We start from the raw sequence: 25652 nt of genomic DNA on the forward strand, positions 1-25652 counted from the left end.
CTTGAAGGAATAATAAATATTAGTCCTTAAAAGATATGACACAGGTGTGTTCAGTATGTAATAAAATCTGTAAATGTCCTGGGGAGTGGAGGTTCATTCAACTGCCATGTCACACATTCAAATTAATCATGGCTGTTCCAACACTAAAATAGCTGTGCTCAGGAATGAAAATGTCACCTAGATTTTCAGAAAAATCAAAACATCATAGTCCTTAAAACTTTTTGTGCCTTTAACCAACATTTATAATTTAATGCTGTCTTTCTAAACATTTTAAACTCAGGCCAAATGTATACATCTGATGGGTTACCTGCACTTGACCAACCAAGTTTGCTATTTGATTATAAACTATGAACTTGTTGTTTGCATAGATGAAACCATTCGAGCCAGGAAACACCTATCACTCCATGTATTTCATGCCTCTCAACTTTAGATGTGTTATACCACTAAAATGTATACCATAGTAATCATTATTAATCAGTGATACAGCAAAGGTCATTGGGTTGGCAGTGAACAGTGTTCCTGAATCACCAAGTGCAGCTTGTTTGTGTACAGAAGACCACTTCTACTACTCTAGAGCCAAAACTGCTGTGGAACGTCTCTTGTCAAACAAGCTGCCTTGTGTAGCTGCTGATTATTGGAGGTAAACTGTTAGCACAAGAATCCATGTTGCTGTCTGGATATTTCTTCCATATCATGCTCTGGAGCTGTTTACTTAAAAATTATAGTCTTACTTCCAGGACATAACTTTAAATGACACTTTTTTGCTCTATCTATTTTGGTACAATCAGCTCCTCTGATCTCGTTTCAGATGTCTTGCAAATATTTGTGAGCGAGACCACAATGTTAGAAACTTAACTGTGACACTAACTTCCTGTCTGAACTTGAACAAGTTAGTTAATTTCACTGTGGTCCTTAGATCCTCACATGTTACATGTGGCTAATCCTACTTTGCTTTTTTCCTAAGGAAGTTAAATAATATCATGTGTGTGAAGTGCCCATCACAGTGACTGGCACACGCAAGGTGTGGGGTTAATGGGTTTTGTCGTCATTGCTATTGTGCTCCTTCTTCTTATTCAATTTTTACTTCTATGCTGATAATTCTCAAATTGACCTACCCCATCTTTATCCCCTTTACTACACTTTATATCCAAATACCCAAATTTCCACTGGATAGTGCCATATGAAATGTCAATAACACACCTGAACCAAAATCATTATTATCTTCAGCATCTTCTTGTCCAGAACAAATTAAATGAATATGAAGTCACAGCTACTCTTGCTTAGGTGTCCAAAGTAAGACAACTGTACCAGCGTATTAACATACTTCTGGCTAGAAACAATATTTTAACTTGTCTCTCTTTTCTCTTTACCATGGCTACTCTCATTAGATTTTAAGGTCTCACACATTCAGCCTTTTCTTTGCCTGTCTGCAAAGACTACTTAATTCTGGCCTTCAGGATGATTTGGTTTATTACAATAGCTTCCTAACTAATTTGCATATTCCTACCTTCTCACCTCTCAAATGTCTCATTATGACTTAATGTCATAAAATACAGTCTGAATGATCTTATTTCCCCACTTGAACTTCTGCCAGTTCTCTCTTGTCTGAAGGAGAACATTTAATCTTTTAGCACAGCGGTTAAGGCATTCCACTGACTTCCAAGCTAAGTTTTCACTTATTTCATAACCTACTTTTGCACTAGCCATTAAGACGCTGCTTGCCAATCAGCACACTTTTATCTATTTCATATCTGTTTGCCAAAACAGTGCTTCTTAGACTTTAGGATGCATCAGAATTACCTGAAGGGCTTATTAAATCACAGGTGGCCAAGAGAATGCGCTACAGAGATCCTGATGCACGAGGTCTGAAGTGTGATTTGATAACTTGCATTTCTAACAAGATCCCATATGATGCTGGTACAGCTGGTCCTGGGATCCCATCTGTACAACCCTGGCCTAGAACACCCGTCTTCACCCCTCTCAGTCCACCCAAATCCTATGCATCCCCTACTGTCATTGCCTTGGGGAAATTTCATCTGTTGCCCCACTCAGAGTGAACCAGTCCATACTCTGCAAGAGCAGGGTGACTAAGGTTTCAGGCTTGAAGCCAGACTGATTGAATTCTAGACTCTAGTTCACTGTTGGTGGGATTGCAGACTGGTACAACCACTATGGAAAACAGTATGGAATTTTCTAAGAAAACTAAAATTGGACGTGCCTTTTGACCCAGCAGATCCACTGCTGGGATTGTATCCTAAGAACCCTAAAACACCAATCCCAAAGAACCTATGCACCCCAATGTTCATAGCAGCACAATTTACAATAGCCAAGAGTTGGAAGCAACCTAGGTGCCCATCAGTAAATGAATGGATCAAAAAATTATGGTACATATACACAATGGAATCCTATGCAGCAGAAAGAAAAAAAGAGCTCCCACTTTTTGCAACAGCATGGATGGAACTGGAAAGCATTATGCTGAGTGAAATAAGCCAGGTGTTGAAGGACAAATACCATATGATCTCACCTTTAACAGGAAGCTAAACAACAAAACAAACAAGCAAGCAAAATATAACCAAAGACACTGAAATAGAGAACAGGGGAACAGCAACCAGAGGGGAGGGAATTTCAGGGGAAATAGGGGAGGGATTTAGAGGAACAAATACAAAGGATACATGGAGAACAACTGAGAAGGGTGGAAATGGGAGGGAGGGGGGAGCATGAGGGGGTGGGATGGGATGGAAGTAATAGAAAGAAAACTGTACTTGAAAAATAATTAAATAAATTTAAAAAAAGAATTCTAGCTAAATAACTGAGTAAACTTGAATGAGTTGCTTCATCTCTGAACCTCCATTTCCCCACCAATGAAATTGAACTAATAATAATACCGGAAGCACGTGTCTGTGAGGATAAAGTGAATTATACATGTGAGGCACTAAGAACAGTGCCTGACAATGGTTCAACTCCATTATGTGTTAACTAGTAGTTCATACTTTTAACCTGAGGCTCCACTTAGCCATGTATTGACATCTGAGGTTTGCAGACCTAAGTCCTCTTCTACATGTTAGATTCCCTGCAAACAGAGACCACATCTTTATGAATCCCCACAACAGTAGCTCCAGGCTTAGCACTTTACAGAACTCCAGTAAAAAAAAAAAAATTAACTGATTCAAAATTGAGAAAAGATTAGAAAGATCTTAAATAGGTAAAATCTTCTAAACAATAAACAAGCCAGCCATTTACTGGCCCCTTATCATAAAGATGAAAAAATGAGGTCAATTATTAATAATACATTGAAAGTATGTTTGCTCTTTCCTTTGAATTTTCTAAACTCTATAATTAAAACTACTTCAAATTGAAAGATTATGAAGAATAAATTAATCTTACTGGTAAGTAAAAAACTAAATCCCATGGTTGATGAGAGATATGACCTGTTAACAACAGTTACACATTTATACTCCTTTTCTTACAATCAGCATTCGGAGACCAGTATAATCCAATTAACTGTAATTCCCTTTTGTAGGGTCCATAAAAAAGTGCGTGATACTGAAACACCATTGAAGTCTTATCTCTGCCCAGATAATCCAAAAGAATTCTCATTTTCCAACTACCGGCAGGTCTTTACACACTTCAGGAAAATAGAATATTTTGACTTCCCCGAACTTATAATAAATGTGATACACAATAATTGGTCTCTGAGCTTTAATCTTTTTACTTACCTAGCCATCAGTTTTGTAGAGTTCTCTCTCTGATAAGTAATGGTTTCATGAATATGCCTGAGTGTCTTTCTTCTATTTCCTGACCTCCTAAAAAATCTTTTTTACAGTGAATATGTAGTATTTTAACACAACAGGGCCCCTCAGCCGAGTTTCTTGCTCATGGTGCCTCTTGGACACCTCATTTCTCATGCACGTACTCGCTCTGGTGCATCCTATTCTCTCCTGCCAGAGCACCCATCTCAAATGTTTCTGTCATGTTGAAGTCATCCAGCCTATTTGCCTGCAAAGTCCTTCATGCTCCAGCAGGAGGGTTCCCAACACTCTAAATATGGAACCTATAGTTCTGTGTTCTCAAGCAATTAATGTTTCCACAAATGCACCGTGTTCCTCAGTCCTTGGCATGAGTATTACTTCTAATGTTCTTCTTTTTGTAAGATTTTATTTATTTATCTTTAGAGGGAAAGGGAAGGAGAGAGGGAGAGAAATATCAATCTATGGTTGCCTCTCGTGTGTCCCCTGCTGGAAACTGGCCTGCAACCCAGGCATGTGCCCTGACTGGGAATCGAACCGCGATCCTCTGGTTCGCAGGCCTGCACTCAATCCACTGAGCTACACCAGCCAGGGCTCTAATGTTCTTTATATACCTCTTCCCTCCCTCTTCCCCACTTGGCCAGTGTCCCACAGAGGTTCATAAATTAAGATGATGCTATGTGACTCCTCATCTGTGAAGCCTCTTTTGACCAAATTTCTATATTGCCATAACCATTGACACAAAGTTATATAGTAATATTTACCATGACCCATTGTAACTTTTTTCTATTTTTCTATATTTCCTGTATATTGAAATATTAAAAGATTTTTTAACTTAGAAACTAGGTTTTTTAAAATCTATTTTTTTTCATCCCAGCAGTTACAACACACCTAGCACAAAATTTTAGTTTAATAAATATTGATAAATGAAGAATGACTGAACAACCTAATTATGTCTTCAGTATTAGTTTTATTTGAACTGATTTTGAACTGATTCAAAAATGTGCTTTGAAAGAGAAAGATGAACAAAGAATACAAATCTTATACTGCATAGTATGTGTATATAAGTATATATATATCTATATATATATGTATATACACACATACCAATAGCTATTGTTATTATTGTTGTGCTTGAAATAGTATCTACAATCAAAGTGGTTAAAATTTGACAAGCAAGCAATGCAGATATATCCATAAGTAGTAAAATAGGAGTACACCAGGCATTAGGCACTAGGCTAAGCCCTGAGGATACAAACGTTAATAGGAATAAACTTCTTTAGAGTCTGTGTACATTTTAGTTAACTTACTTAGAGAACGCCCCGTGAGCCATGGGACTATCAAGCTAGGATTGGAAACCTAGTAAGCAGGATATGAAATGAACCTCATTGTAGACCAGAGTAAGGATTAGCAAGATAGATATCTGAGCGACAAGAACCTAGGCAGAGGCCCAGGAGTTAGTTAGAACCAGACATTTGTTTAGTGTGAGACTAGAAGACAAGTAAGAAGAGTATCTGGTCACAGAACCCTATAACTCCCCACATGAGATGAGGTCTGTCCAGAAAAATTCCAGCCATTGCTAATATAACGAGAACCGTTTGTGCAACATGGATGTAACCTGGCAGCCAAGGAGAGTGGACTGGAACACGCATGTGTGAACAATGATGACTTCACTGTACTAGTCAGTGGAGATGGTAGACACCCTTAAGTGAACATGTGTACTGTGTGACTGTCACATTCAAAATGACTAAGCAAGTAGAACAATAAATCTGCATCAAATGTTTGCATTAAGCTCTAAGTTTGAACATTCCTCTGTGGAGACCACTCAGATGATTCAGAAGGCCACAGCTATGGGAAACTGATGACTGGCAACTTCATCACAACTTTCCTCCTCATGCATCATGTCTTGTGCAGAGTTTTTTGCCAAAACATCAAATTACCCACATAACTCAGCCCACCTTCAGCCCAGATTTAGTGTCATGTGACTTATGGCTTTTCCTGAAATTAAAATCTTCTTTGAAAGAGAAGAGATTTCAGACTATTCAGACCACTGATGAGATTCAGGAGAATACAACAGAGCAGCTGATGGCAACTGGGAGAACTGTGTGAGTTCCCAAGGTGCCTACTTCAAGGGGACTGAGAGGTCACTGTCCTACACACAGTGTTTCTTGTATCTTGTATCTTCATCAATAAATATCTTTTTTTTTCATAATACATGACTGGATGCCTTCTGGACAGGCCTCGTATATCATGAGAACATGTGTGATGAGGTTGGATCAAGTGCTCTGCCGAGAGAGGAGAGGTTCATATGGGACCTGACAGCCTGGGCTGCTTGGGAATATCTTAGTAACAAGTAACCTAAGACCATGATAAATGATGTCTTTCTTTCTACAAGAGGAATGGTAGAAAACTCTCAGACTTAGGAGTTTACATGGTCATTATCACCATCATGTTTATTTAAAAAGGTATTTATTAAGCAACTAACTGAGCTTGTCGGTGTATTAATGAAATCAGTATAAAAATAAAAGGGGTAGCTCCTTCTATAGAGACAGCACAATTCCAGTAGTGACCCTAAAGAGAGCTTGAGAATTGTCAGGACATCAAGAGATTATATATCATTTTTTAGATATTTTTTAGCTTCAATAATTTCTATTTATTGGCACACGCTCCTTTTTTCCTCTTACATCTATGGCACATTTCTTTTTTTCACATTTTTTATTGTGGTTCAAGTACAGTTGTCTCCATTTTTCCCCCAACACTCCCCCCACCCCAGCCATCCCCACTCCCTCCCCCTAATCCCATCCCTGCTTTGGTTTTGTCCACATGTCCTTCATGCGTGTTCTTGGAAACCCTTTCCCCTTTTTGCCCCATTATCCCCTCCTACCTCCCTTCTGATGACTGTCCGTTTGTTCTTAATTTCAATGCCTTTGGTTGTATTTATGAAGACAGAATGTGGAGGATGCTTTTAGACATCTTTCAATCCTTATTCTGCCTTTATAACTGCCTTCCCATCCACACCTGTTGCTCTTTTCATAGCATCTGACTCCTAGTAGGTATCTCCTAAATCATGATAATAAATTAATATATTACTTAGTTTAATTGAGATTTTATTATTTGACTTCATATGGTTAATCGTAATATTAAAATTGACATTATAATGACAATTTAATATATAATGTCAATTACATATATAATAAATGGTGAAATTCTATTCATTCATTTTTAGCAAGCTTGTCGCTTTTCTTTTGACTCTGTTTCTATGTAGCTTCTTATTTCATCAGAAAACAGTTACTGTTATTGAGACTCAATTTCTCATTTGTAATTATTATTGTTATACATTTATTAAACATTGTTTACCAGTTATAATTTAAATATTTAAATACTTCGCTTTATCAGAAGTTAAATTTCCCATGAGTCTCTTATATGTTGAACAAAGATTTTATGTCTATTTTTAGTCCAAGTCTCTGTAATCTCTCCTCATTTCAACATTTGTGACATATTTTTTCAGCTGTACAATTCAAAGTATAATTTACTATGGGCATCTGAGAAGAGTTACAGTCTTCTCAGATGCCCATAGTAAATAGATATTCTGAATGAAGCATAATTTCTTAAATACTGTGATGGTAAAAAAAAATTGGTGCACTAGCCATTAAGAAAATTGGCAAGGTCTATCAATTTTTTAATTATATGTGCAACATTTGACCTAGAAATTCCAGGTACTAGAAGTTTGTTAAAATCACACAGGTATATACTTATACTTACATATAAATGATCTAAGTAAAAAATCATTCAGACTAGCACTATGCAAAATATATGACAATTAAAACTTTAAAATTATTATACATACATAAAATTAAATGTAGCTGTAAATGTAGCTGTAAATTAAATGTAGCTGTAAAAATAAAAAAATTAAAAAGCTCTTAATGTCCTGATTTAGAAAATTTCTCCAATATATTGTAAGTAAAGAGAATCAAGATGCAGAACAGCACATAAATTATATTACTATTTGTATTTCTTTAAAAGTGGTGATGGAGGGTAATATTGTTTCAGTATGGAAAATGTCTTTGAGCCCTGATTAGTGTTGCTCAGTGGGTTGGGTATCCTCTTGCAAACCAAAAGGTCACCAGTTCAATTCCCAGCCAGGGCTCATGCCTGGGTTGTGGGCCAAGTTACTTGTTGGGGACATACAAGAGGCAATCAATCAATGTTTCTCTTGGACATCTAAGTTTCTCTCATTCTCTTTCTCCCCCGTCCCTCTCTCTAAAAATAAATAAAACCTAAAAATATATAAATAAAATGCCTTTCAAAGGATACATTGAAAATTGATAATAAGTGTTTTCTCTGGGGATGTGAACTGGCTAGCTAGGGAGATACAAGAAAGTGAATTCTGCAGTACAACCTCATATATTTGTAACTTTAAATTGTGTGAATCCTTTCTTTCAAATAAAACAAATTTTTTTAAATAACAATAAGCACCACACTTTTCATATTAAACAGTTATACATTTTCAAGTATCATATTACCAAGTGTTTTGACAACTTTGATGAACTGGTTTTTATAGCTCTTTTGTAATAAAAACAACCCACACTGAATTATTTATGTGAATTATGATTCCCCAAAGTTATGGTAGAGAGAGGCACAGAGTGATTTTATACCCTATATATTTGAAAGCTGGAAGCCCCTGGAATCAGGCAGGCAGATTCTTCTGAAGTTAAAAAATCTCTAAAACTTTTGATTCAGAAAAATTATTGATAATAGAAAGATTCATTAAATACTCTATACCACTTCTCTGAACTTGGAACATTGTATGATTGCAGAATTAAGAAAATGGTGTTATTCTATTTTTTTTTAAAAAAAGAACCTGATGCATAAAGAGCTAGTGAGGCTGTATAACTTTATGCAAGTAGTTGTAAAATGTATAAATTTCCTAAATCTTATTTCAGGTAACTTTGTAGAACCCTGGCTGTTCTTATGATACAAAGTAGAAAATTTACTAAACTTCACTCATCAACCAATTAATCAAGATGATTTAGGTAAAATAAAGATATTATTCTCAACAATTGCTAGAAATCTCTTCGTTTCATTATCTTTAATTGACAACTAGTGGATGTCTTGTCTTCTTACCTAGGAATAAAATGGTTTCAATGAATGGGAATAACACTGTCTCCATCCATCACTTTTGTTCACCTTTGATTTCTGTTTTCCTGATAGAATATTTTCAGACAGATTTCTAAGCTAGCAAAAAGCCAGTCCTTTCCCTACTTAAAATGATACTATTTCTAACCCCACGTACACCAACAATGTAATAAAAAGAATGATAAAAGCCAGAAATTGTATTAGATTCTGCAAACATTTTGCCGAAGTCTGACTGACAAAAAAAGATAATGTCCAAATAGAAATGTTAATAATATTATAACAAGCCTGTACTAAATCTTTTACATGTGCTTCTTTACTTAATTCTCATACAACATTGGGAGGAAGAGATGACAGGTCTCATGAGAGAACTGGGGAACTAGCACATTAAGAACATCTATACACTTGCCTGTGTTTTCTATATACGGGCATTTATAGGGCTTAGTTATATTTATTTCCTAGACATCATTATGAGATATGTTTTGATCTGAACTTCTGCTTGATATTTACAAATGTAATGTAACTGAGAGGGAACAAACAGCAATGGTGTTGAAATTTAGAGCAGATAAGAAGGAAACTCAAAAATGACTTTGTCGAAACTTAATCCTATGAATTCTCTACCCTTTGAGTATGTAATGTGAAAAACCATCCATGGAATTCAAGCAAATTTAGAGTCTGCTTAGAGAAGATGGTCAAATAAAATGAACCATTGTGTGTAGTGTCTGCAGAGCACAAAAAGCCTTTGAATGGAAGCAAGAGCATGCTGGAAGCTCTAGTGTGGGAGGAATTAGGGAAATGTACAAGTATACCGGTACCATGCTATACAAGGTGTGTCCTTCCTTAAAATTTATGACCCCAATGAATAGAGTCAATTCATTGTTGTTGTGGTTAAAGTCTGAACAACACTACCTCACCTCAATATCTAGACCAAAAAAAGAGTATCTAAAAGCCTGGGGAGAAGCATAATATCAATAACATCACTTTATAAGCTAGCATTATACATGAAGTTATGATCAGGAAAAGATGTTTTATGTTATGCCATTAAAATTTTTAAAAACACAAAGCAATTACATATCTGTTATACTTTCTATCTGCGGTGCTTGCTTCACAAGTTCAGATGTACCTATTCATTAGGTTATTATTCAGTCAAATGAAATCTGGGGATAACTAAAAATCAGATGTTTTCATTTCTGTCTCAGTTTCTATACTAAATGTAGAAGGCTGTCCCACCTCCCTGAAAGAGAATAACTAAAGATACTTTATATTAGCTTGTGACATTATTTGCATGCCGTGCTCTTCTTAGGTGATGTCGAAAGTAATATACACAGCCTGATGTAATAAAAAGCAAACCAACAAGACATGCCAAAATATCTCATTGGATATTAAGAAATTAAAGCTTTTTTTTTTGAAGTTTTAGTCTTATAGAGTTTCTGGTGATTTTCTTTTTTTTAAATATTTTATTTATTTATCTTTAGAGGGGGAGGGAAGGAAAGAAATATCAATGTATGGTTGCCTCTCGTGTGTCCCCTGCTGGGAACTGGCCTGCAACCCAGGCATGTGCCCTGATTTGGAATCAAACCGCAATCGTGTGGTTTGCAGGCCCGCACTCAATCCACTGAGCTACACTAGCCAGGGCAGTTTCTGGTGATTTTCTTGGTTCCACACAGTTCCAGAGGCTGGAAGTCCAGGATCAAAGTGTTGGCCAAGTTGCTTTCTTCTAAGGTCACTTGCCTTGGCTTGTAGGTGCTCATCTCCTTCTTGTGTCTTCACACAGGCATCTTAATCTCCTCTTCTTATAAGGACACCAGTCATATTAGATTAGGGTCCATCCACCTGATGTCATTTTACCTTAATTACCCCCTTCAAAGGCCTTATTTCAAGTACAGTCACATTATGAGATACTGGGGATTAGAACCTTAACATACGAGTAAGGAAGAGGGAACACAATTTAGACCATAACAGACCACATATTTTGGGTGATATTCTTTGAGGTTATTGAATTTGTTCCTGCTTGTACTCAAGGTCAATAGAGCATTATTTTGTGAGACAAAAATAAGATGTAACATGTCCAGAACATGATCTATATTCACTTGAGTAATATTTCTGAGCACCTGGTGAAGCCCTCTCCTTTGAGGAATATAAAGCAGCTCAACATCGATAGCTTTGAAAAGCACACCATACAGTCCCTGGTATGTAGTCTTGGTTGAATCTCTGTTTGTTTAATAAAAATCAAGTGAACAAAGAGATTAACTGGCCAACTGGTCTGGTTACCTAAGAATATCCTCACTGGAGTTTCACGTTGTAGCCAAGGTATGATAGGAAGCAGCTTTAGCAAGTACAGCAGGAAAAGATTCTGGTTTGGGCACAGGGTCTACATTACCAAGTTCAAAAATGTGGCACCTCTCCAATCCACCACAAACTGACTGTCACTTTAAGGAGCCAACACAACAGGAAAGGCTGAGCTAGACCAGTGATTCGATGAACTTCCTTTTGATCCTCTCCTTTAAATGCTAAACTAACATCAGCTATACCCTTATAGATAAAGTGTTTTAACCACTTTAATGTCTAATCTTTCAGTTTAATTTTATGGCCAAACATATTATTATTTTTCAGACCTATAGTCCCTCTGGCTTCTCTTTCATTCGTGATGTGGCTTTCATGTACCCAGCAGGCCTTTCAGATACAGTTTCCAAATGGTCATTAGCACTGGATGCAGATACCACGTTCCTTATGAGTTTCACAATGTGATAGGTTCCTATCACTATACTGATGAAATCAGAGCTATGCTCTCCGTATCCTGGGAAAGTTGGGGTACCTTTTCCTCTTTTTTATTACAACAATGAAATAAAAATTGGAAAGAGGCTTTAAAAGTGCCATGGGAAAAATTACAAGGTAAAAGTGCACTTGTTTTTCAATACACAAAGAATTACCTCTTTACTCTTGGGCTACTATTCCACTCTGAATAGTTCAAGTTATCTGCAATGACATTTCGACCAATACTGAATTAATACAATGAATTTAGTTAAAATCAGATTTGATATTGCAGCTTCTGATTCTACACATCTATAAAGCAATTTTCTGCGAAGAGAGTGGTGATTAAACTATTACTTGTATTTGTATATTACTCTTAATTTCTTTTTGTGGTGGAGTTGTCACATGTGGAGGAAGTTGCTACTGGAATCTAGCGGATAGGAATGCTGCTAAACATCCTATAATATGGAAGGCAGTCCCTTACAGGAAATAATTTATCAGTGATATTTAGATGTGCATTTTTTCCTTGTAAATTACTGTGGCCTATTGTAACTATCAGAGGTCCATTTTTCAGTTCAAGAAAGATTCCTGATAGCTATTGTCAAATTTTTTATCACATATGATTGTTTTTGGCTGATGTAGATAAGCTTTTATTTAAAAAATAAATAAAGTACACAAAAGACCCTTCAAGAAAGAGCATTTCAAGATGGCCTTGTTTAGATACAACATTTAGGTGTATTCTTTGTAATCTCATAAAACTGGCACAGTATTTGGATTCAGGAGTTTTAGCCATCTTCAACTCTGCTTAAATGCCTTAAAGTAAAAGTCATGCCCAAAATTAATTTAAGATAGCCTAAGTAGGAGAGAGGTCAAGAGAAACCAGCACAAATGGACAGAATGAGAGTCATGAGGTATCTTGATGCAACCAGGCTTCCCTCACAGTAAAGTTTTCATATTACAAACAGCATCAATCACACTGAGGTGAATCCTCTGAAACAACCAGGCTCATTTAGAATGTCTTCTCAGGATTTCCATTGCCTCAGTCTGTTACATAGTTTTGGTCTTTATTCACCTTCCTCATCACATTGGTGTCTTTCTTGGATATATCTGTTGATTAGTGCTTTCCAAATGATTTTCAGATATGCTTTCTCATTTGATACCAACAAATATCCTTCTAACTATTTTCATTGCACAAACGGATAGATAATGAATTAACAGCATATTATCCAGGCCTGGTACTTTGTATAATCTTTCTCACTCTATCCTATTTCCTATTTTCTCCACTACCACATAACAATTTGTCCCATTTTCTGCCCCTTTCATAATGCAGTTTCTTTTTATTGCCAATTTGTTTTCTATCTCTTTATATAAAAATCTGTTTCTTCTATAAGCGGGTAATTAGAAAAGATGAGTCAGTTTACAGGTAAAAGCATCACCTCAAGTAAGACTTTTAAGGATAAAATCTAAAAGTCACTCTCTGGGAAGTAGTAGTAAATCTCCTACCACTGGCAATCACTATTTATTTCCCCCCTCCCTTTCACTTCTGCTGCCACATTTATGTCTGAATACAGGGTCAGGGATGGGAGGTGGAGCTTATTGGCTCCTTATCCTGGATTCATCCCTTGTCAGCCATGGAAAAGTTACTTAATCTACCCATGCCTCATTTTCACCATCTGTGAAATGGAGATGATGATAACAATGTCATGGACCTCACTTTCTTATTGGAAAAAATATCTTAGATAACAAATATAAAGTGCATAGCATAGCCCTTACTAAAATGTGAGCACTAAGTCATTGTTTGTTATTGTATTTTGTAGCAAAGCACCCTGAAATGTGGACATGTGATTTTTTTCTGTAAAAGGTTTTGATTTTGTCAATAAAAATTACCAACTCTTAAGGTCATGTTAAAGACATCTCACTATGCATGTATCTAGGTTTCTAGTTTTCTATCTACCTAAGGTCAGCTTCATAAATCAATATTCATTGAGTAATTTCTACAGACTCTTACAGGTTTTACTATAGTAGTTGTAAACTGGGGATAACTTGAATGGCAAGGAGATATTTGGCAATGTATGGAGATAGTCTTCATCATCACCACTGGGACCTGCTATGGCATCAGGTGGGTTGAGGCCAACGATGCTGCTGAACATCCCAGAATGCAGGACCACCCCCACAACAAAGAGTTATCCAGCCCTAACAGCCAATAGTGCATCACCATTTAGGAGCCTTACTCTTCTGGTAAAGGAAGAAGCGTAAGATGTCATCACTGTAAGCAGTTTGGTTAGAAAATACCTGTCAAATAATACAAATGTGTTTACAATGGTACCTGTTAACACAGAAATAGGGTTATGGTCAATTCATCTTGAGAACTGGTTGTATTCATAAGAAGTCTTATAAACAGAGAGATAACTGTATGTTTAGATAAGTCACATGGCCTTGATAAATATACCTTAAAGGCATCTGGTCTGCAAAAATTTAATATAAAAATTAGATATTATATTCCCAACTACTTGCCATATTATTTTTGAGCTACTTGTTGGAATGCTATAAATACTTTTCTTTAAATGAAGACTACATATTCTATAGTAGGAATGCAGGTCTAAGTAACACAGGTTGATATTGGTATTACCTGGGATTTTGAGTTGACATAATAAAATGGTATTTATTTATTGGTAGATTTTTAATGCGTTTTGAAATATTCCATTTTACAATCATTTGCATTAACTGATATTTATGTGAACTTGATAAATATCAATGGCATTTGCATTTGGTAACACAATTACTGTACTTGTTCTTGTTCCTACTCAAGACGAAATCATTCTCTTTTTTACCTGAATGCTTTCCTTCAACAATTTCAAACCTATCTATCAGAATGGCATTTCATGCTGGACTTTTCTGATAAATTTTTGGTAGAGATAGTTGTATATAGGAGCACATATGTGTGAGTGTGTGTGTGTGTGTTTAGGTTTTCACTTAAAGTTCAGTGCCAAAACCATAGTACTTCCACATTTTCTAAACGTTTTAAGCAATAAGTTGTGCAACATTTTTAGAACATGTGTTAAGCTATTTCTCTAAGAATGAAGCTCTTAACAAAACATAAGCACTCTGCATGAGATCTTAGCAGCAAAGTGCTTAAAAGATAAAGTAAGAATTGGTACCATGGGAAGAACACCAGCTGTAGAGCGCACAGGTCCATTATGAGAAGTATGGTAGTGGGTAGGGAGAAAATGATTTAATCAGGAGTAAAACCAATTTTATTATAAGGGCACGCAGGGGGTGTGGCACCATAGTGAGAGGGACATTTCAAAATATCTGACAGATTTCAACAATGTGAAAACCCCGTTCTTTAAAGTGACAGTAAACCCCATCAGGTCTCCCTTTTTGATGCTATTGTTAAGAGTTGACTGTTTAAAGCTGGCCTGCTAAGATGCTGTCGTCCTATTTCAATAGTGTGTAGCCAAATAAAAGACTAATTGTTGAAATACAATCAATCACAAATGATTGCAAGACAGAAAGAGGTCTCCTCTGCTGATTTTGTTGGGGATCATATTATTGTGTTATGACTGAGGTAGAACCGGTGACTGAAAAGGAAGAAAAAAATAGGCTGTCTGAAACACACAGATCTACCTTCATTGCTTCTCATTGCAAACATCCTACTGAGCAGAAGCATCACTCACTAGCCCTGGAAATAATAACCCATGTAGAAAAAAAAAGATCTGATAAAGATTTCAGCTAATATTTTTAAAAGGACATGAACAGTATTAGCAAAACAGTTCACGCAGAGATTCCCTACAGTGACAATTCTCAGCTTTTTTTAAAAAACATTTTTGGTGCAAATTCTTCTCTGCAGTGAAAAACTGACACCAAGGAGGCATGTGAACATTAGGTTAATACATTGATAAAGAAACAAAATTCCAGTTGACCAAATACCTGTTAAGTTCTTACCAGGATATTCAGCTTTTCAATTAACCCTCAGGTTGTCTAAAATGATTGGCTTTAGTTTTCATTAAGCCCAGAACCCAAAATCTTTTCTATATCACACAGAAAACTGGACAAATGTGACGGATCAGCAGCGAAGCTCTGGTGCCTTGTGTCCTTTTACTTGTATGTAAGGATGTCATTTTCAGACCCTAGTGTACCCACTTCTTGGGTGAAAATGATGCTAGGCTTTCATACTGAGAGCGAACAAGAAAATAATAATTGCTCAACATCACTTTATTTCATCTCATAACTTCATTTTGGCATTTATTTTCTTTAATATTTAAATGTTTCAACTCAGGCTTCCAAAGCAAGCATTTCCGTTGTTTCTAAGAGCAGTTGGTAAGCATTTGTGGTTTGTCTTTAGTGTGTTATCATTTTGACAGCTTTGCATAGCCTACACAGGCCAACAGGGGTCTGTCTAATATTGTTGCTGGGTACATTTTCCTCGATGAGATGAAAACCAAAAAAAAAAGATATTTTGAAGCAGTAAGAAGGAATTAATATCCTTTCTCACTCAGTATTCTATTCCTTACTGACTTTATATTCAGAAAAAAAAGGAAGAAAGTGTTACCCATTATTCCCTTGTACATAGCAAGGCTAACACATGTAAAGCAATAACTCATTTTCTATTGCCATGTTTAGCATATGTCTCCTGTTGGCTCGGCAAGGCCTTTAGGCCGGTCCCTTGAGCCGGCCATCATTGGCAACTCTTAGCCCCTCGGCCTCAAAACCAAATAGCTTTGAATCACGTTGAGCCGTGATGCTAATTTTCATACTGATGCATTATGGGAATAAATGTATCTGACATACTGTGTCAATGGCACTGTCTCTTTGTGTCTCTTGTTTTTTTGTTAGCTGCATTCCTACAGATGGTATTCCATTGAAAATGTTTCCTTCCTACGGAAAAAAGGGGGGAAAAAACATGCACAGCACCAAACCTCTAGGTGCAGAAGGCTGTTAACGGTTGCTGATGATAGTAGGCAAACATTAACATAATAATTAGTGTCTTGTAATTGTTTCATTAAAACCAGTTGTTCCATTTCTCCTCGTGTTTTCCCAGAAGAGAAGCTGAATTTGGACGACAGCCAGTGGGAGGACATCCACGTTGTCACCGGAGCACTGAAGATGTTTTTCCGGGAGCTGCCTGAGCCGCTCTTCCCTTACAGCTTCTTTGAGCAGTTTGTGGAAGCGATCAGTAAGTACCTTACGCACAGGAGCGCTTGCTGGAATAAGCTGGCAGCATGGAATTATTAAGTAAATAATAAGAATTTCGATAACAGCCATCATGGAGATAACAATATTCCCAGGGCTCCACATCTTTCATTTTAGTGTTTGTGGGTTTGATGGCTTATTTTTATTTCTGGTCCTGTAATGTCATCTTTTTTTTTTTTAATTAAGGAAAAATTCTATTCAGGATGGCCAGTTTTCAACCAAGCCTCCTTGAATGAAAATAGCTTCTCATAGACTGTTTTGAAGGGGTCACCATTGGCATCCCCCATCCCTTCCTTTATACTTTGAGTATAAAGGGATCTTTAAAAAGAACTCCAGTGCATTAAATAGTACATTTCATAAAGAAGCGTCAAATCGCCAACTGGGGCATCACCTTCTCTTCACTCACTCACATCTCACCCACCAATACTAGTAAATATCCAGCTACAATTTGCTTCTGGCAGTTTATTAAATTAAGGAATGACAAGTTTCTTCTATTAAGCTGATGACTTTGTGGGAGGTTGAATTCCATCACTTACTAGCCAATTGTCATTGTTCACTGTATGAAGCTTCCTTTTCTATTGCTTTCTCATCCATAACACACACATATTTCAGTAAAAATGAATGAACGAATGAATGAATGAAAAATTTTCCAAATGCAAAGGAAACTTGTGCTATTGATTCTTAGGGAAGAGACTCCTGGTTCATCTTTAAATTTAATAGTTTAGGGCACACTGACTATTGTGACAGCTTGGAAAAATTTCCCTGGCAGTAAGCTGATTGAAGGAAGAAAAAGAAAGAAGAAAGAAAGGTAAAATAAAAAGCCTGCAAGCCTGGCAGGAGCTTAATTAAAGTCCAAACAAGAAAAATCTGCAAGAAAAAAAAGCTCTACCTAGGAGGTCTGATCTTGGCTGGCGGTGTGTGCTGTGTTCCCATTAACGGGAGTGGGGATTTGGGGAGCCCAGGTTGGAGAACAGCCCCTTGGGATGCCCTTTTATTCTGTTTCTTAGTTCACAAAAATAAAGTTCTGATACCAAAATGATACCGACAGGAACAAAGCAGAGTTTATTCTCCCAAATTCTTTCTCTTGTTGCCTGCTCACGATTCAGGATTGTGTTGTTTGTTGTTGTTGTTGTTGTTGTCGTTTTGAGGCTGGTGTACACAGTAGCTCTGCTCAAATGATGGGTTTTGAGGGGAAGCTCTTACCTTTGGTCATAACATTTCATTTCATGAGTCTTCTGCTTCTCGAGAAAAACAGTGTTTTATAGTTCCCAGACTCCCCTAACTTAAAAAGAGGAATAAAGAAAAAAGAAATAAACTGACGTCTCCATAACAGCTGATTCTGATAATTTTGTCTTGGAACATGAAGTGTGGATACGATTCACAACGAGAGGACGGTGTTCTGGTAGGAAAGTGGAGCAACTTGCCTTTGGGCACCTATCTCTGTTTGTGTGTATTTAAAGAAGTCATACACATTGCACATCATGGTTTCCAAATATTTAAGTGAAGAGGATGTTATTTGGAAACATACTTGTACATGTGCTGATGTGAAGGCTTTAATACAGGACATCAATTAGTTAAGCTTCCCTTAGTTTACCTGATTTTAATGTTATTAGGCAAGCCATTCCTTTACCTAATGTTATTAGGTAAAGGCCTAATTAGCCATTCCTTGCCTAATGTTATTAGGCAAGCCATTCTTTTATCTCTTAAGAGGTAGAGGAAGCAGGCCCTCAGAACCCAGGTGAGGGCGTACTCTTTGCATTTGCAGAAGAGTAGGACCATCTCTGTACTAGGACTCAGGTCCAAAATGGACAGAATCTCAGAAACACTGGCATGGTCAGGACAAGGCAAAGCTGAGGTGGGAAGCATGCTGTTGTGACGATGGCTGCTGTCAGTACCTATAAAACGGGTGATGGTGAGAATAGATGAGATAGTGCTTAAGAAAGTCCTTTTAAAATGTAAGATGCTGTATACATGCCAACAGCTGTATTTGAGAAATCAATCTGGAAGTGAAGAGACAAGAGAGTTTTCCTTCATTGTTCATTCAGGCAAAGAGAATCAATTTGAGCAAACTTGCCTTACCTAACTCAGGGTAGTACTTAATATGTAAAATGAAGGGACTGACGGACATAGCAATACATCTGAGAAATATGTTATGATGATGGACGAAGGTATATGTTTACTAACCCACGTATTTATGACATAACCTTGGATTAGTTTTTGTGTCCTAAACTCAGCTCTTGGTTGTAAATCATATTGAAATACCTTCAAGAAATGAGAAAATAGCCACCTATTCCTTATTAATAGTAAAACCACACCAGGGGAGTACTTTTACCCCATTGTGTGCCAATTGAGTAAAAAAATATTTCAAAGTATTTAATAAATATTTATTAAATATTTATAAAATATAAATATGGACCCTCTGGGTCCATCCAGTCCCAGAGGTATGCTGAATTTATCACAGCTCTCACTGCCTCTTCTAAAACCTATACAGCGAGAAGCTCAACAAATTTGCCCATGAGTTCTTGGCTTTTTTTATAAGAGGAATAAATTAGGAATTGATCAAGTAAATTCGCAGGGGAGATGACCATATATATGGCCTCTGGGCCTCTTTGGCCATTCTCATCCTTCTCTTCTATGATCTGTATGGTTGGAAGCTTGACCTTAGCCAGCTGTAGTTCACAGGTGCTCTTAGGGTTGTCTTCCTGCTACTGTAGTCAGTGGAAGCCACCAGCAGTAGATGGCAGGAAGAAGGGAAAGAAAAGGCAAGCCAGTTTATTAGTTTACCTCCACACCCCCTCTCCCTTGCCCATCCCTCTGCCCTAGTTGGCTTCTTCACCTGAGGCTCCATCTCCTTCATGTCTACAGCTTGAGTTGGACAGACTCACTCTGGTTCCAGCTTGTCTTGTGATGTTGTGCTGTCTCTCTCTGCCCCTCCAGCATGGTAGTGGCTTTCTGCAATGGCTAGTTTTTGGGTTTCTTCTTTCCTCCTTATTTGGCTATGAGCTTCTTCATTGCATGGGTAACCAGTTCCCTGAACCAAAATAATCTACTCTGTTGGCTTAAATACGTGAAGTGGTTTATGTTTGTTTTTTGTTTGTTTGTTTCATTTGTTTAAACACCAGCGGAACATAAAACCAGTCAATGTCACAGTTCATATAGCTATAACATTATTTCCCTTTTCAGTCTCACTGTCCCTAAGCCCAGTTTGCGATGGTTTAACATTTTTATTTGGTCCCAAATAGAGAAAGCTTTTACCCTTGTAGGACAGAGTTGAAAGGTGAACAGACCAAAGCAATTGTACATCCATCTGAAATGCTTTACCTGTAAGGAAGAAATTTTATTTTATGTATAAGCAATTAATGATTGTTTGTGCTATTTAAATTACTGTTAATTTTCATTATATGCTTGAAAGTCATCACTACGCATTCCAAGAAAAGAGAACAGAAGGCATTTACTTTTTAAAATAGTTTTTTTGGACCCAAAGCAAACATTAGTATGATAAGAACCTGCGATTGCCATAGTGATCCTCTGTCTGATAACACCCATTGGGGTAACAAAAACACTAGAGATTGTTTTATATTTCAGAATCCAAGTACCAGAGTATTGATCTGAAATTCTGTATTTAAGGTCAATGCAACTGGGTCACCTGCAGGGTGTTTTAGTGGGGATTTAACCCACTGACTGCAGTGACTAATTCTCTGGAATTGACTTTTACGCTGAAGGCATAATTAGTACTATAAATGTGAACTTGGTACAGAAACACAGCTACAGACTTTAGTAATAGGTCAAACAGTCTGTGGCTAAAGGTCTGAAGGGGTCTGGACATTTCCACTTTTCAAAGGATATTCCTCACCAGTTCAGGTAGAATTTATTTCATTCCACTCCAAATATTGCTTAAACTCTTGGCCATATTTCATTTCCTTTCTTGGATCATGATTTTCCTGTATAGATTTTTTTAGTTTACAATTGCTTTTTTCCCACCTGTTTATTTTTCTTTTATAATGCCCTTACTCTTTTCTGACACTCTTGTCCAAAGTCCCATTTTTTCCAGGATGTCTCCTTTCTAAAGCCTTCTGTCTTCTAGTTCACATTCGGTGGTTGCTTTCAGGGAATGTCAGGGGTTTCTTTCTGCTTTCTGAGCTACAACCACCATTTCTTTCAATACATGTGTGTTAGTTTTCTACGGCGGCCAAAAATTACCTCCAAGTTAGTGGCTTAACATACAGTGATTTATCACCTTAGGGTTCTGTAAGAAAGAATCCTGACACTTGGTCTCACTGGGCTAAAAGCAAAGTGTCGGAGGGACTGCATTTCTTTCTGGAGGTTCCAGAGGAGAATCCACTTCCTTGCCTTTCCCAGCCTCTAGAGGCTGCCTGCACACCACCCTCAGTGGTGTTCTTCCTCCACCTTCACAGGCAGCAGTTACCTGACATCATGTCACTCTGCCCTCTTCCATAGTCAAACCCCCCTCGGACTTTCTTTCCCCTCCATCTCCTTCTTTTGAGGACCCTTGTGGTTACATTGGGCCCTCACAGATAATCCAGGACACCTTCCCTATCTCAAGGGTCTTAACTTAATCACATGTAAAAAATTTCTTTCACCATGTATGGTAACATATTCACATACATATTCATGTATGGGAGTTAAGGTGTGTACCAGTTGGAGGCATTTTCCTTTTTTTTTCAATTTTTAAGACTTTATTTATGTATCTTTAGGCGGGAGGAAAGAACAGAGGGAGAGAAATATCAATGTATGGTTGTCCCTCATGCGTCCCCTGCTGGGAACTGGCCTGCAACCCAGGCATGTGCCCTGACTGGGAATCAAACCGCAGTTGTTTGGTTCGCAGGCCCACACTCAATCCCCTGAGCTACACCAGCCAGGGCGGCATTTTTCTTTCTACTCCATGTTTTTCCCTCTCTTAGTTCCTCCAGGTAGCACCTGCTTTACCTCCTTCTCATAAATGCTCTGAATTCATCAATTTTCATGTGCCTTCTCTTAAATACAAATGATCAGAGTTGACATGTCAGTGAAACTATAGACTAATTAATTAGTAGATGATAGAGAAGTAAAGAGAATCTACCTCACATATTTACCTACAAGATGAGTTATCTATTATTTCTGAGGGATAGTCTTAAAGTCTGCTTGTGCAGACACAAGCCTGCACCAAATCTCATTTCTTCAAGGACTATCTGTTCATTTCATTTTGGTCAGCTTCTTCACTTCACCTGTTTGATGCTCATAATTGAGCATATGAGTTTGTACTTACTGACATGTTATATTCTGAGTTTCCAAATTTGCCTTTTGTGCACAAAAATAATTACTTTTCTTTCTACCCCTGAGTAATGTTCTATATATTTCCTATCATGGGAATGCAATCAAAGCTTACTTTTAGATCATAATTAATTAATTAATTGTTATATTAATTATTAAATATTCATGTTGATTATATTGCCATATTTTCCAGCTTCTCTTAAGAAAAATATTATATATGATGTTTAAATATATATCATGTTTATTTTATATTTGAGCATATACAGATATGTATGTATGTATGTAACAGGTATTAGGCAAGCACTGATAAACTGAGAGAGAAATAATGTTATATACAAGTCTTCAATTTAAAGGCTGTAGTCACAGATGCATTTGAAAACAATATATTTTTAATGCCCATATTTTGTAAACACTGGTTAATTAAAAGGTAAAACAAACTGTGAGAAATAGTATTCATAAGACTGACTGAGCTCCACTTAAAATGCAGACTGTTAGTCACCAAAGGTGGAGCTTACCCCATGCCTAGCACTTAAATACAAGTCATATATCTGTCATACTTATAGAACATATATATTAAATACTCTTAAATATATGTCAGTCACACCATCCTCATATGAAAATATTTTAAAGGCATTTCCACGTGGCAGGAAGTGTCTGTTGCATGTCCTCACAGCTCCCGCCATGGCCTCTATGCCATTTTACCTTTAAAATACACTTTCACTAAGTAATCGGGAGAGAAAAAGCCAGTCAAGCACATTTGCAAATATTTTCTTTACTCTTGACTTTATCTTGCCCTTTGTTCAAACTATTTCTGATGCATCATCAACTCCATGATGGCACTCTTTGGGAGAAAAGAAACAGAGCTTGCAAGACACTTAACTACAAACAGTCGCTAAACTTGAAAGCATGATAGTGACAAATTGCCTTAAAACTAAAGAAAGTAAAAAGCGGCATCTGAAAGGCCACCACAAATAAACCGGAGAGGTAAAGATAATGTAGTATAAAAATATTCTCCATGCAACCATTTCAAAAAAGATTGCAATTAAAGTAAAGATAGATTTTACAAATACTCCCCGTCTACTGAAGTTTCCACTGCAAGCCAACATTCTTACCGATTGGCGGGGTTTTTTCTTGAGGTTACTTTTTAATCAGTGTGCAAGTGTGTATGTGTCTCTTTAACAAACTAGAAACTTCATGGCTGATGATTAGCTTGTCTCTTAACTCATCCTAATTATATTCATAAATAAATTGTTTAAAAAAAAACACTTGACTAGAGCCAAATGGCTTGCACAGGTGTCTTTTTGCAGGAATGCTTTGGTTGGTAGAAAATAAACACTGGACCTCCATCTACTTAATCTGGCTTAATGAAAAGTCCTTTATAAGTAAAACTAAAAGGTGATTCAGAACGAAAATTGCTCCTTAACTCTGAAATTAATTGAGTGGTAAAACCAGCTCCATTGAAAATGTGGTGTTTGTCTTTTTGTTTTTCCTTAAAACTTTTATTTTACTTGCACTCCTTTCTTCCATATTCTTAAGAGGTCACTTTTCCAAGCAATAAACTCTGAAGCTGAGCAATCAGCCAGTAAGCCTTCATGAGTCAGCTTCCTGAGCATCCCTACTCCCACCAAACAGACGTGCTTTCAAAAGACATACAACGAAATGCAGAATTTCTCAATACCTCAGTGGAAAACAGTTATCTTGACCCATTCCTCTAATGGCAGATTTAAGTGACTAGTTTTCATTGCCCGTTATCAAGTTCACTGCATCAGTAGATTCTAATGAAACTGAGGGCTTGTGACCTTTCATTTCACACTGAGACGCCTGTCTCACTTCACATTCTTGGGGTTGGCACTGACACCACGTTGTGATCACTACTGAGGGAGCCTTCCAAAAAACTGTCCACCCACCCACTTCCAACTCTGACTGGCCACATCTCCAGGAGAACGTCCTCTGCTCCTTTCCCGGTAGGTTTGTCTTCCTTCTCACCTAATCCAGTAGGATTCTAGTTACAGATACTATCTAAATGCTGCACCCGGCTTGCCATTCCATTTTGAAGAAAAGCCAGGTCCTCTGTGAGGCTGTCAAAGTCCTACAATGGTCTGGTGGTCCACACCTCTCTTGCTGTGCCCTTCTCATTCAAGCCCATTGGTTCCTTTGGCTCTCTGTTGAGTACCTCAAGTACGTTGGGGGTCTTTGCCCAATCCCTCTACTAGCGGCATAACTCCAGGTTGCCACTTACATGTTAACTTCTCAGTGAGATCATTCTCATCAGTGAAGCCAAAATTTGTACCTGCACAGCATAGCACTATCTCCATTCAACTTCCGACTCCACTATTTACTATTTGTGAGAGCTAGTTGTACCAGCTCCTAACCATTCTAAACCTCAATTTCCCCATCTGTAAAATGATGTAAATTAGTATCTTCCCCACAGGGACTGTAAGGAATTTAATGAAGTGCTAATCGTGACAAAGCACTTACAGATTTCCTGGCACATTGTATTCAGTAAATGTTAGCCAGCTTTATAAAATCAGAGTGCAGTCATACTATCCTTAGACCACACTCTCAGATGACCTTTTGTCCATTCCCAGAGCCTTTTCACTCCTCTAGTAAAGCTGCCTTAAGTGACACATGTGGCTATCTTTATTATGATTTAATATTTGTTTCCAGAATTCCAAACAGTACCAGATATGTTTAGGATAGTATTACAGGATAGTCTATTAATTCACGCTCTAGGGACTCCCACTCTCATTCTTTCTCTCATGACACTTCTCTTTTGTTCTGCCAGCCATTCCCAGGTACAACCCCACTTGATGAGACCAAAGCCTGTCACTTTATTCTGGAACACATGTCTTAATCACAACCCAGAGGCTCACCATTTTCTCCAACATGACGCTGCCTTGCTTCTATTAAATATTGGTAAATCTGTGACTTTCACAGTGACACTAGAAGAGACAGCTTCAAAGTAATTCTTGCTCCCTGTGGGAAATTAGCTTCCTTGCTGATAGTGGGCCCTGTGTTTCAGCTTGTGAAGGGTCATAGGCTCATTGGTAGTTGAAGAGTTTAAGGTGTGTCAGGACCCACTATATTCCTACAACGCCTGTGCAGACATTTGTGACATGGTAGATCTTTCTCACAGATAAAAGCATTAAAAGCTACCCACTGAGCCACACTCAGAAGTCAAGCCTCCTTACAAACACACGTAGATGAAGGGACACAGAGACGCATGTGCACACACACTCATTCTGCAGACCTGAAATGTTTCATCTTTTTTTTTTATTTTCAGCTCTCACAACTTACAATATTCTAGCTTTAAAAAGGTAGACTTATTTATTACTTTTTTGCAATACTCTCAAGAAAATGTTTGCACTAAACCCCCCTTGAGCTATTTTCAAACCCTGACATAGAGGGAGAAGTGAGCCATTCCCCTTCCTTCTCTGACTCTCTGGGACTTGGTCACATGCTCTCATTCACTCAAGCACCCACCTTTACTCTGGTTCTCCACCTCTCTGTCAGTAAAGGAATTTTATCTCCATGGCTTCTAAGACAACCATGGACTCC

The 25652-nt window shown here is 37.5% G+C and overlaps 1 protein-coding gene across 2 annotated transcripts in view; it reads left to right on the plus strand.

The window, feature by feature from the left end:
- ARHGAP15 (Rho GTPase activating protein 15) overlaps window positions 1-25652 on the plus strand; it is a 630630-nt gene that overhangs the window by 483028 nt on the left and 121950 nt on the right. For both annotated transcript variants that reach the window (XM_037027857.1, XM_037027858.1), the window contains exon 12: window positions 16672-16806. In XM_037027857.1, the coding sequence (XP_036883752.1) occupies window positions 16672-16806 (135 nt within the window). The remainder of the gene's footprint in view (window positions 1-16671; window positions 16807-25652) is intronic.

The sequence above is a fragment of the Sturnira hondurensis genome, unplaced genomic scaffold (assembly GCF_014824575.4).
Source record: "Sturnira hondurensis isolate 20B ecotype Veracruz unplaced genomic scaffold, ASM1482457v3 Scaffold0019428, whole genome shotgun sequence".
NCBI lineage: Eukaryota > Metazoa > Chordata > Mammalia > Chiroptera > Phyllostomidae > Sturnira > Sturnira hondurensis.